This window comes from Phasianus colchicus, chromosome 1 (genome assembly GCF_987193195.1).
Source record: "Phasianus colchicus chromosome 1, bPhaCol1.hap1.1, whole genome shotgun sequence".
NCBI lineage: Eukaryota > Metazoa > Chordata > Aves > Galliformes > Phasianidae > Phasianus > Phasianus colchicus.
Window position 1 is genome coordinate 56,892,530 of NC_143436.1, and position 12,879 is coordinate 56,905,408.

Below are 12,879 nucleotides of genomic sequence, written 5' to 3' on the forward strand. Positions count from 1 at the left end.
TACCATTAGCTTTTTTCTGGACAGAAAAAAAAAAAAACCAATCAAACTGGTCGTGATGCATACATGCAGTATAGGAGAAAGGGATTATCCTTTGGGTTCTTTCTCCTTGTGTGACGGCCATGCAATGCCGGCCTGTGCTTTGTATGTCTGGGTTGTGTGACTGGCCTCTACTTCCCAGCCTAAACTATAGCTAGGGACTCCTGGGAGGCAGCATTTCTCATCTGGAAATTTATGTGGAAAATGAAATTGAGTGGTTTTTTTTTTACTAAAAGGAAGTACTTTTCAGCCAATTATAAGTCATGTGAGGCACTCTGACCTTTGGAAAGGTGACCGTGCCGATTTTGCAGTTTTCCCAGAACTCCATAAGTCAGCGTGAGGGAACAAGAGGCTGGGAGTCAAAAGCCATGGCAACTGAACAAACTGAGATTTAACCAACTAACAGCCTTTCCCATTTCCAGAAATGCATCCACCTACGAAGTTTCGTCCTCTCAGTCCATCAGCTCGCCTCAGCGGTCGAAACGAGTGAAGGAAAACACGCCTCCTCGCTGTGCCATGGTGCACAACAGCCCTGCCTGCAGCACTGCCGTCACCTGCGGTTGGGGTGACATGGCCACCAGCACCACGCGGGAGCGGCAGCGGCAACCCATAATCATTCCCGACACCCCCAGCCCCGCAGTGAGCGTCATCACTATCAGCAGCGACACCGATGAAGAGGAGGAGCAGAAGCATGCACCCACCAGGTGAGCAGCAGCTCTGCTCTTCTCTCTGCGGGTGAGAGAAAGAGGCAGAGGAGTGCTGTAGGGTCCCAGCATTTCTGGTTGGGTCTTGGCACCCGAGTCGTCTTTAGTTTGGGAGGAAAGGTGATGGAGGAGCTGAGGTTCCAGTAGAGGACTTTGCAGACCTAGCTCGTGTTCCCCGTCACTCTGTACGTTTGCTGTGGGTTTTGGAGAAGTGTCATAGTCTCTCTGTGCCATAGTTTTTCGTCTCTAAGAGGAAATAATAGTTCACTGTATTTTGAAGGACTGTCCAAAGGAGCTTTTGGAAGATCTATGATAATGAGCCCTTTAAATCACAGAGCTATTTAAAACAAAGACAGTAAGAAAGGTTTGGAAGGAAAGTAACTTGAAATGGCCTTTTCTCTTTCTACGTAATCCAAGCAAAGCATTAAATGATGCCTTCCATACCTTGTATTTTCCATTAAAAGGACATGAAAACAGTTAAGGTTTGTGTTTTAAGTGCTCAGTAAAGAGTAAATACATTTGTACGAGAGTTGCTCAGCTCTGATTGTGTTTCCAGAACATCCCAGATACACTGTCATAGGAGTGGCAGAAATTGATGGCTTCTTGACTGGCTGCAGAGAGGCATAGATGAGGCTATAAAGACTGTGGTGACAGAGTTTGCTCCTCGGAGAATTATTTCACCCAAATAAACAGTGCAGCACAGGGCAGCTGCCACATCTACTGTGGATGAGAGAGGACTGCATTTTCCAGGAGTGTCTTTTCAGCGCCTTTGATCACATGCAGGCACTCTAGATTCCCCATCTGATGCCAGTCAGAGGATATCATTCTGTTTTATAAGTTGTAGAGGAGTAGCTGTGCAAACAGCTGAATAATCATACCATCTTTATGCGGGTAACTGAGCTGGGAGTTCTTTAACCTTGTCCCTCCAGTACTGCCAGGAGAGAGTTATTACTATTTCTTATTTAGGACATGCTCCATGGCAGATTTTACTTTAATCAGTGGAGATAGATATCTATATCTCTACATCTCTGCGCTGCAGTGATAAGTGGAACGCTGCAGATGTGCACAGAACAGATGAGATGCGTTTGGCCTCAAGGAGCTAAAAATCTGTAAAGAGGAGCTGTTCAGTTCAGGTGTCCAGAGCCACAGTTTCAGCCTGCCTGTCATCAGCCACTTCTGCTTTCCTATCCCCTTTTCCTTACCAGTGATCCCCACTAGGAAGAGATTGCTCAGTGCATCTCAAATTTAAGCTCACCATTAGTGAAATGATTATCATGGGGAATTGATCACAGGACAGCCATCACATATTTCACCTTAAAAAAAAAAATCCTTAGCTTGGTAGAAGAAAGTATATTAGTATATTTTTGGAAAGGGTTAGATAAAGTTCAGAGTGGAAATCAGGACTAGAAATAAAGGAGTCCCTTAAATAAGGAGTCCCCTTTTCTAGGACTTTTAACGGAAAAGAAGAACAAGATAAGAGTTGCTGAAAGCTAAGGTTGTGAAGGGAGGCAAAATGAGGAAAGCAGATATCTATCTCAAGAGTTAGGGAAGCTGTTTGCAACACCATGTGGTCCCAGGCTTTGAGAGATCATGTACAAGTATTTATATTTACCACCTGGGTATCATCTTGAACCTGGAGTGAAGTGGAAGGAAGAGCTGTCTCTTCCACCTCAACTTGGCAGCTATCTGATCAGTTGCTTCACTCAGTACCTCTCCATGGAGAGAGGCAGAACAAAGTTCTGGAGAGTGTCTGGAAATCAAGTTGAGAGTGTAGGGTATTTAAATGTTTGGCCAAGATCTGGTGGGGGGCTAGGAAAGTGGTCCTGGGAGCTAGACTTATATAAACAAACTGGCTTTCATATGACTAAATCATATTCAGGACACGTTCCTGCCTAGGATGAGATCCCTGGCTACTTTTTGTATCCATATGGCATACCTATACAGAGTGCCAGGACTACAGCATTCTTGGGAGGCCAAAGCTAAAGAGTTCGATTTAATTCCTAAGCAATGTAGAGACATTTTGCATGGACATGGGTAATTCCAGGGTCGGTAAGGTTGTCTGTGCAGATATAACCAGAGCAAGTGGAGTATTGGGGCAGGAACACAAAAAACAGCATGTCCAGAATTAGAATTTTTGGTTAAAGTCTCAGAGAGAGTGAAATCAGCTTGCTCAGAGCTTTTTGACCTGGGTACATGCAAGATCAGATTCTCAGCTAGAGTAAAAGTCACTTGCTTTCAATCAAGGAAGCTGTGTCAGCGCTTAATGCCAACAAACTTTGCCCCTGCCAAAGATGAGTTTGTTTGCTTTTTTCCATTGAAAGCTTATCATTTAGGAAAGCACCTCCAAGTGTTCTCACACGGTTGTTGTTTACAAGAAAATGGGAGTAACAGAGAGGTATGTGCTTTATGGTAATAGGTGCCCAAACGCTCATGATCTGCAACTGAGTCCAGAATGAAACTGTGCAAAGAATGTGTTGTCTTACTCATATTTATGCAAATATAATGCTGCTGGGCAATAGCTGTGGTATGGGGGGTGAAAAGTAAGGAAGAACTTGAAACATGCTCTGAGTGACAGCCTAACAATATTATCTTTCTTGGATGAGGGTAGGGAAATAATACGGTGGTTGATCAGTTAACAGCCTGATCCCATCTTGTTGATAGCAGTGGTATCTTTGCAGTAACTTCACTGAAGTTGGATCCACTCCTGAATTTGCTGCAGCAGTTCCTTCTCTTGTTTCCTGTGGGGTTACAAATTTCTCTTTGACCCACAAGTCTAAAATGTTTGCTTTACTGATTGCTCAGTGGAGAGAGATTAAAGCTGCCTGTGGCTGTGAGAAGTAGGAGATCATTCAATGATGTGAGAGTTTGTAAGTCTCAGTTTAAAAAAGATGGGTAACGCTGATAAAACATGATCCTACCATAGCGGTTTGGATTTAGTCTGACAGAAAAGCCTTTCTGTGTTACCAGAGTAATACCAGAGAGCTTTTCTGGTACAGGAGAAGCAACTTCTTTTATTGTCAAAAGAAAAATGTGAAGAATTCAGTGTGATAGGGGCAGAATTTTCCTTTACCTAATGAAAAAGGCAGATGTTCATGCAGAGTGTTTAGGCAATACCAGACAGCAGAGCAGGCAGGCCGGCATTTTACTCGTTCTTTGCTCACCTGTATTTTGCACTGGTGATGAGTGTAGTTTGTTGTAATCTTCTTAAAATCAATAGTCATCTGAAAATGTTGCGGTTCTGTTGTTTGAAGGTGCAGAGGAGGTGGTGCAAAACGGGCTCTGGGGGACCTGCTCAGTGGAGCCTTGTCAAAGAGGGCCATCTACTGGGCCCCATCCCTGTGCCCAGATAGAAATTACAGAGAGACCTCGGGTACAATTCCACAGAAGACATCCTCATTGATATGGTCAAGGATTTTCAGGGTCAAATTCCTGGTTAAAAAAATCAGTTTGTCAAAACCACGGCATTTTGCGGGATACACTGATAAGTTTCATTGTCCTGTTGTTTTGGTGGTTTGTTTTTTTTCTTTTTGTAATATCCGCAACACAGTGAAATCTAGGGAGCTTCACAATTGCAAAAAGTTTTGACTATTTTTAAAGGGGAGCAAAGTGTCAGGGAATTAACTAATTGAGAACAAGATTTCTGTTTGCTGGTTTCCTAGATATATATATATATATTTCTTTTTTCAAACTGAAAGCAAATAGGAAAAAAAATTGAAATAGTCAAAATGAAAAGGGAATATTTTGAGTGAATAAAACTATTTTTACCTAGCTTGTACCCAAAAGAGACAAAAGAGCCTCTCACTTCTCTGCTGTTCACTTTGCCACTGATACTATAAATAACATCTCTTCAGCTTGGCTTTCCATCACAGTAATCAGTGTCTTCCCAGGCAAGAATCATAGAATCACAGAATGGCCTGGGTTGAAAAGGACCACAATGATCATCTAGTTTCAATCCCCTGCTAAGGATCACCAACCACCAGACCAGGCTGCCCAGAGCCACATCCAGCCTGGCCCTGAATGCCTCCAGGGATGGGGCATCCACAGCCTCTCTGGGCAACCTGTTCCAGTGCATCACCACCCTCTGAGTGAAAAACTTCCTCCTAATATCTAACCTAAACCTCCCTTGTCTCAATATAAAACCATTCCCCCTTGTCCTATCACTAGCAACTCACATAAACAGTCGTTCCCCCTTCTGTTTATATGCTTCCTTCTGGTTCTGAAAGGTCACAATGAGGTCTCCCTGGAGCCTTCTCAAGAAGGCTGACCGAAGCTAATGTGTAGGCAGACCTACTACCAGCCTCATTGGCCACCTTCACTGCCACAGAATTCTTGCAGGGTTGGTTTTTTTTTCCTTTTCCTTAAGATGGGAAACTATACAACAAAGTCTCTGTGTGGGTCTTATAACTGAGCAGGAGCTGATGCGAGTTGTTATTTGCCTTGTTTCCATTATTGCAATGATGGTAGAGTGTACTTCAGAGGGCATTCATTCCCCTTACACACAGAAATTTCTGGCAGGCACAAACCAGGTGTTTTTGCCAACTTGCTGATGTGTATGTGAGGGTCAAAATACCTCTTTGAAGTTCACTGTTGACATCTAGCCTATTGTGGCTATGTTATGCTGTGCATGATAATGGATCGACTCTGCATAGCAATATGTTGACTAACCACAATCATATGGTGAAAAGATTGCTGCCTTCCATCTCCAGAAGACACACCAACATGCAGCAATGCCTAAAATAACAGAGATAGACAGTAGCACTCTCAACAAACCATCAGCGGCAGGACCTTAACAGCCTGCTAAGCAATTCAGTGTATTTGACTTAAATAGCTACAGCATGTAGCTATTTACCCTAATAAAATGGCCTCGATGTAGTACTTGATAAGTACTTCATACCATCACAAAGAAAGTGAGAGCAGATTAACAGGTCAGGAAAAAGGTTGAGCTTCACAGAGAGGGGTATGTTCTCAACACTGAGCTATGCATGGCATAAGATCTCAATGTGAAGAGAGAGACTGTAGTGGTGGTGTGAGTTTTTGTTGGCTGACTCTGTACTTTCTCAGAATGGATGGATTATTCTGGAGCAACAAACTCAAAAGTTTCATATTCTAAAGTTTTCAGAGAACTGTAACAAAATTTGTGTGATGAAAAGTTAATGTACTGTGGTGTACTTGCACACGAATTAGATGGCACAGATGTGGGTCAGCCACCTTCTTTCCCCAAAAAAGAAGGCCATCTTAGTGACCTTGAGAGCTGAAAGACTCCGCTGCAGTAGCTTCACCCACCCTGAAGGGCTTGCAACTATATGTGTGATCCACACACTGAAGGCTGCCCCTCCTAGACTCTATTCAGGTTGTTTTTTTTTCTGGGATTCTGGTGGAACTTCAGATTTTCAGGGAAAAAGATCCTGTTTGTGTTATGTTGTCACATACCATGCTTTTGAGCTTGGCCTTCAACAAGTAGAAATCATCTCCTCTTAACTTGCAACAGCTGCTGTTGTCCATGTCCCTCATTACTTAGATGGTGTCTGTGTAGCTTTAGCACCTAATTCAGCATCTTCTTTTCCTTAATTTCCTCCCACATTTCATTCTCAGAATCTGCCTTTGGCACCTTTCCAAGTTGCACTGGCAACTTGGATGCCCAGCTTCATTTCTGGCCCTGTTGTACCTGTGCACATAGTATCTTCTCCTTCCTCCATCAGGTTTTTCTTTGAAGTCCTACCATACTGCGGGGAATAAGCATCCATGTCTTGTGAGTGCATTATGCACTCATTATATCACAAGGGTGATATATGCTAGAGAGCTGTCTCTGAGGGTTGCTTCTGCTTTGTATTGAGGGTGTGTGCACATTCAAGTGAACATGGATTGCTTTGTGTCCAAGTTTGAGCTTAAGCTCTTCAGGACTGAATGGGAACAGTCTGTTACTTGTAAACTAATAAGCTTACACAGCAATGCTTATTTTTCCAGCTGTTGGAAGGGAGGACACAGTTCCTGCCACTAAGGGTTAAAAAGCCCTCACAACTTATTGCTTTTCAGTCTGTGTAGATGGATTTGATGCCACTTTGGTAATCTTCCCCCCTCTCCCTCATCTGGAAAATTAAAATACACCTACCCACACAAAGCAGGCAGGCACACAAGCTGACCAGGAATACACGCTGACTCTCAGTGCTACTAAATCATGTATGCTGCTGCTACTGTGCTTGCAGGAGGCAAAGCAATTACCAGGGCTGGAGTGAGCTTAATAGGAAGGGGGCAAGACTTTAATAGTATTTTTCTGTGTAAGCACAAACATCCCCAAAAGCTGTAGCTGAGTTATAGGAATACAGTAAGCTTGCTGAGTAGGCAAGTGCTGTGTCAACAGGTATAAGCTCTCAGCCCTGATAGTTTGTGAGCAGGGAAGGCAGTACATCAGCCTGGACCCCACACAGATAACTTCTGCATTTCTGCAAGGTGGGGAGAGGAGCTGAGTCCTCAGAGGGAGCTGAAAGGAGCGCAGTTGTCGGTTAGCAAGGATTTGAGAAGGGGGAATGCTAGCTCTTCTGGGCTGAATTTTCAAAAGCCCTGTTTCAGCTTAATGTGTATCTTTAAGCCTGTGAATCAACTGATTTTCAGCATGAGTTGGGCCTTTGATGCTTTTGAAATTCCCACCCTTAATCTCTCAGGCAGGCTGTGGTACAGCAGGTGCCTAACTCCAAGCATGTGAATAGTCCCGACTGACTTCTCTGCATTCTCTAACGTTAACTGCAGTTGCTTCCTTTCCTAAAGAAAAAAAAAAAAATCCGACTGCTTTCAGTGGAACTCCTCTTGCACTTGAAATGATGCAGCCTGCTGAATCAAAAGGCTAATCACTTTGGCCCTAATCCTGCAAATATTTACCCATGTGCTTTAGCTCCATTACCGGGAATAGTCCAGCTGACTTCAGTGGAAACGACACATATTAGTTGTGCTAAGCACTTGCGTAAGTTCTGGCAGGACCATAGTTCAGGTCCTTCTCAGGTTTTCATCCATGAAATGAGCTGAATATCTTGCTAAGGTCCCTTTCTCTTGAAAAGTTTGGGTTTGGGTTTGGGGTCACTTGTTTAACCAAAGATTTTCTTCTTTTAACCAAAGAGCTATAATGTTTTGAAGGAGAAGATTCCTCATGGCTCCTGCTTTGGCAAAACTTCAGTCAAGTTGGTGAAAAATATGCTCATTTTGAAAAAATAAATATCACACATTTCACAGAAAAATGCCCTTCAGTTCTACAGCTCAGCCTTTTCCATGTCAAGTATCAGCTGAGAGCACGTATTTCCAGTTCAGTAGCTCAGCCCCTTTTGTAAGGAAGGGACTGTAAAAGAATAGCTAGACCTTATCAGTTGTCAGAAAACTCTTTAGTGACTTGATTTTTCTTTATAAAATGTAATAACTGTCAGAGATAGAGAATATATCTCTCTTCCCAACTGGCAGCCAAGGGTAGCTGCAAAGGGCAAGCAATGTGAATACTCATAAATGCATGATTACAGGCATTTCTACTGAAGGAGAGAGGAATATTGATGCAATATTAGTCATTTTTATTGGCTTAATATTCTTCTTTTGTAGCACCATATCCAAACTGCTACATCTTTCTTTGCATAAAGTAGTTATCCATCTAAGATGGCTTGTTGTTCTTTTCACTCCTAATCCAGTACTCCTCATCTCCTTAAGGAATGCCAGAGTACTAGGATTTGCTGTCATCTACCTTACCTATCTGAAAGGTCCCAGCCCTGCAAGCATTGCTTTCAGCTTTCAGATTCTTGTGCAACAGCTTCCCCTCTTTCTCTACTTGCTCTGTTTTGTCAGTGCCTTAGGATAGCTGAGGCCTCTCATGAGGTATTTTTCACAGTGCCTAGAACATCATGGTTTTGTGACTTCAAGCCATGCCAGGACCGTGCTGATAGCTCAGGGGAACTTTGTATGATGGTAACTTGTTTGTGAATGCAGCACTCCAAGGCATTCTTTAATGGAAAAGATAGCTGATGGTTATAAGTCCTGGTGAGCTGCAGTTTGTGAATGCTGTTGGAGAGGCTTTGGGACAGTTGGAGGGACCCACCATTGATCCTTTAGTACTGTGAAAAACAATTCAGGCAAAAAAATGTCCTTGAAAGGAAACTGCTTTCAGTATATGCTCTGCCTTTCCCTTGGTAAGATGCGATGCTGAGACTTGAGAACAATTGGTCCCATCACAAACTAAGACCAGATTAATCAGCTCTAACCTGGACTGGACTGGCCAGAGTGAGAGAACAGAGGTGAGACTCAAAGGGAAAAGGACTTCTCTCTTTGTAGAGTGTGCACTCGAAAAGTTAGGAGTTGGATTCCTTTTTCTCCATGGCATTTCTGTTTCTGCTGGGGCTGTTTCCACCATTAAGCCTAATTACTTAGCTTTTTATGTGCTATCCATTTCTTTTCATCATTTTAAAAACTTCAGTTGCCATAACAACATAATGCAATCAGTGAAACATAGCAGCTATTTTCTGTAGTCAAGGTCTGTGCACTGTCAAGGATGTGAGCCATTTAAGCAAATCTTCGCTATCCCCCTTCCTCCCTCCTCTTTTTTACTCTCCCTTTCTCTCCCTAAACAAGCTCATAACAGGAAGGAGAAACCATCAGGAGTAATTAGACACAATAGCAGAGCAAATCCCAGTTGTACTCGTGCAGTCTAGTATAATGAACTTCTAGCACTAATCTTGGAAGTGTTGATGTTCCTTTTTAATCACTTTTTTGATGTCATAGATAGATTAGCTACACCAGGACCTTGATAATCCATGTGAGAGCCAGGAGACCCACTGCTTATTTGGAAAAAGAAAACGTAGAACTTCTATATGGCGACACATACTTTACTCATTTTTTCTTCATTCATTCCTCAGATTCAAATTTTTTCTTGAAAATATATGCCCACTGCAATATATTAGTAAATAGAAAAGAGTGTATTTTGTAGATTCATGGGATTTAATAATGAAAATCCATAGCATCTATTATTAAATCATTGCTGGAAGGCTGGGAGAAACCACCACATTTTTGTGTGGGTGGTGAGATTTGCAACAAAGCATAGTATAACTGCTGGGTCTCTACTGCACACGTATATAAAAAGCTGCCCAAAAATAAATCTGGCAGTCTGATTCAGTGCTATTCTAAGCAGAGTGAGTATAAGATCTATCCACAATGTCTTACTCACTCCTTGACCTCCACAAAGGCTTCCCTAGAATAGTAATGAGTGAGTTTTGAAGCCTGGGATTCAGCATAAGCAGCCTCCAACTGGTGAAGGACTGCAGGGTGTGCTTTGCCGTCGCAGAGCTTGCCTGTCGTGGGCAGAGTCTTCTGGTGGCTTCCAAGTCGATAGCTCCCCATTCACTGTTTCTATTTGTGTGCTTGTGTTTCAGCACCTTGTCCAAGCAAAGGAAGAACGTCATCAGCTGTGTCACTGTGCATGATTCCCCCTACTCCGATTCCTCCAGCAACAACAGCCCTTACGCCGTGCAACATCGTGCAGGACAGAATAACGGGAACACGTACGACACCAAAGGGGTTCCAGAGACTCACTGCAGTGGGAACCCCCGAACGATCATCGTGCCACCACTGAAAACCCAAGCCAGTGAGGTGTTGGTAGAGTGTGATAGCCTGGCACCAGGTAAATTGCACCTCTTCCGTCAAGAGAATTAGTAAGAAATAAATGATTTATCTTGGAAGAATCTCATTGTTCGGTTTCATTTTGTTTGTTTGTTTTGTTTTCCAAAGAAACCGTGCTCCTGCCCTGCTCTCAACATCTGTTCTTGGGAGCTGTATTGCATTGCTTATGTGCCTTGGTACATACAGGAGTCACAGGGGCAAGTGTTACTCCTAGTTACTTCTGTGCAAACTCAAGAGCAGAGTGCAGTCGTTAGCTCAACATTTGACAGGAAAGGCTCCCAAATGCAAGTGTGAACCTTTGCTTCCCTGCCTTTCCATAGGTTTACTTTACAACACATAAGAGATTGAAAACACAGGTGCATTTTCATCCGAACTTATTGACGTTTCTGGGAAGAACAATTCCCCAGCATCTTCACTATGGACTGATGAGTTTTGCTCATCCAGAGCCTCTGCAGTATTAGAGAGTATATTGTGTTGAAAAGGGGCTTATGTGGAAGTTTGCTCCAAAGCAATTGGCTTTGTGCTACTTGACAATCTTTTCCTTAGATGCACTGCTGGTGAACACGAAGGCTTAGAGGGTGAGCTCCCCACTAGCTCGCTCTCCCTCCCTTCCTACTCACCAAGAGGTCAGTCAAGCCAGGGCTTTTTTATGCTGTGCACAGTGTACTTTCCTTCCTCTCTTTGGGATTTGTACCTGCATCATACAGTTCTACTGGCAGAACAGTTTCTCACACTTCTGAAGGATCTTTAAAGCCTTCTCCAGGGGCAGTTTGGGGTCCAGATCTGCTTGTCTGCCTCTAGGATGACAGTCTGGTTTGAGTATAAGAAGCACTGCTGAGGTATCTCTTAAGAGAAACCATTTTCTTATCCTGCTTCTGTTTTATGTCTCCTCCTCAAAACCACTCTGGAGGAGACTCAGTGAGAAAAAGGTAGGGTGAGCAATTAAAGAATGTGATATAAGCTACAAATGTGTTTCCTTTCCTGGCACAGTCACCACCAGTCACCACTCATCCTCCTACAAGTCCAAGTCCTCCAGCACCGTGACCTCCACCAGCGGTCACTCTTCAGGGAGCTCGTCTGGAGCCGTTGCCTATAGGCAGCAGCGACCAGGAGCACATTTCCAGCAGCAGCAGCCTCTTAATCTAAGCCAGGTAAGTCAATTGAGACTGATTTTGGTGGTGCATCACCCAGCCGCAACCCACTGCTCCTGCAGTATGGGCTGTCCTTTTCTAACCTAATGATAGTTGGGCCTCGTGTTGAGTTTGATGGATTCGTTTCAGCTTCATTGCAGAGCTTGATCTTCTAGCTCTGGCAGTAGAGGCAGTGCAGATCCCAGCTGTGAATGGGCTGGCAGTATTCTTAACGTGTGTATGGAAGTCAGATGATCTAAGAATGTGAGTGGGAATAGTGTAAGAGAGGAGGGTGCAGTAGCTCAGACACAAGGTGGTGAAATAGGGCCGTGTAGGAAAGTCTGAAGTCTCTGTAGCTATAGGTAAGTACAGGGAGAGTATTTTCTGAGGAAAATCTCCATCAGATGTGACAAGGCAAAACTGAGCCTCTGAGCATAAACATGACCTCTTGTTGCGTAATGAGTTTGATTCATTCCATGATAAATCTGGGCTGAGATCTGGACAAAATCCCATTGCTTGGTGTCAGGCAGTTCTCAAGATGTTTCATGGTCTGTGATCAAAATGCCCAGGGGATTCCCCCAGGAGCTTCATTAAATAATGCCCTTTTCGCAGGCTGCACCTGGAGCCTATCTCTTCCCTGAAGTGAGGTGATGAGTAGGGAAGTTACAGCAGTTATCAGTGTTTCCAGAGGAGAATGTCTGGAGAGCTCAAAGGACAGTGCCTGTTTGCTTCCAGAGCAGAACTGGTTTAAAACAAAATAATTTGTAGGAGAAAAAATTTCCCTTCTCCTCAAAATTTAGTTGAAATTTGAACTTGAATAAATAAAATTGAATAGCTAGAAATAAAAGCAGGTAAAAATGGAGGCATTGGGTAAGATGCTGTTTCCAGGAGTAGAGGAGAGGTGTGGCTGCCGTATTTTAAACCACAATGACAGCACAGGGAGCTCTTAAAAGGATAAAAAGAGTTGGAAAACTAGAAGGAAATAACATGGAGTGCTGCCCTTCCTGCCTTCTAATTTCTGCTTTCTTGTTACTTAATATTCTCACTACACCATAATACAAATGACTGGTAGAATTCCGTGGCATTGTTGTGCAATGCAAAAAAAGAAAAGGAAAAAAAAAAAAAAACCCTGAAGAAATCTCTGAAAAAGTACTTTGTTTCTGTCCCACTGCAAGAAGATACTTGTGCTAAACTAATTATGGCTGATTAGATGAGGGTGCCAGGTACCTGCAGGATCTGATCGAGCAGAAGGTTTTATCTTTAAAAAATAGAGTAGTTGCTTTACTTATCCTGGAAATGATAACCTCAAAGACCCAAACTGAACGAAAATAAATTGCCTGTTCCAGGCGTAGCTAGGTGATTTAATTCCC

General features: G+C 43.2%; 1 protein-coding gene across 6 annotated transcripts in view; it reads left to right on the forward strand.

The window, feature by feature from the left end:
- HIPK2 (homeodomain interacting protein kinase 2) overlaps positions 1-12,879 on the forward strand; it is a 132,749-nt gene that overhangs the window by 109,226 nt on the left and 10,644 nt on the right. For all 6 annotated transcript variants that reach the window (XM_031589768.2, XM_031589769.2, XM_031589766.2 and 3 more), the window contains exons 12-14: positions 459-740; positions 10,133-10,380; positions 11,370-11,530. In XM_031589768.2, the coding sequence (XP_031445628.2) occupies positions 459-740; positions 10,133-10,380; positions 11,370-11,530 (691 nt within the window). The remainder of the gene's footprint in view (positions 1-458; positions 741-10,132; positions 10,381-11,369; positions 11,531-12,879) is intronic.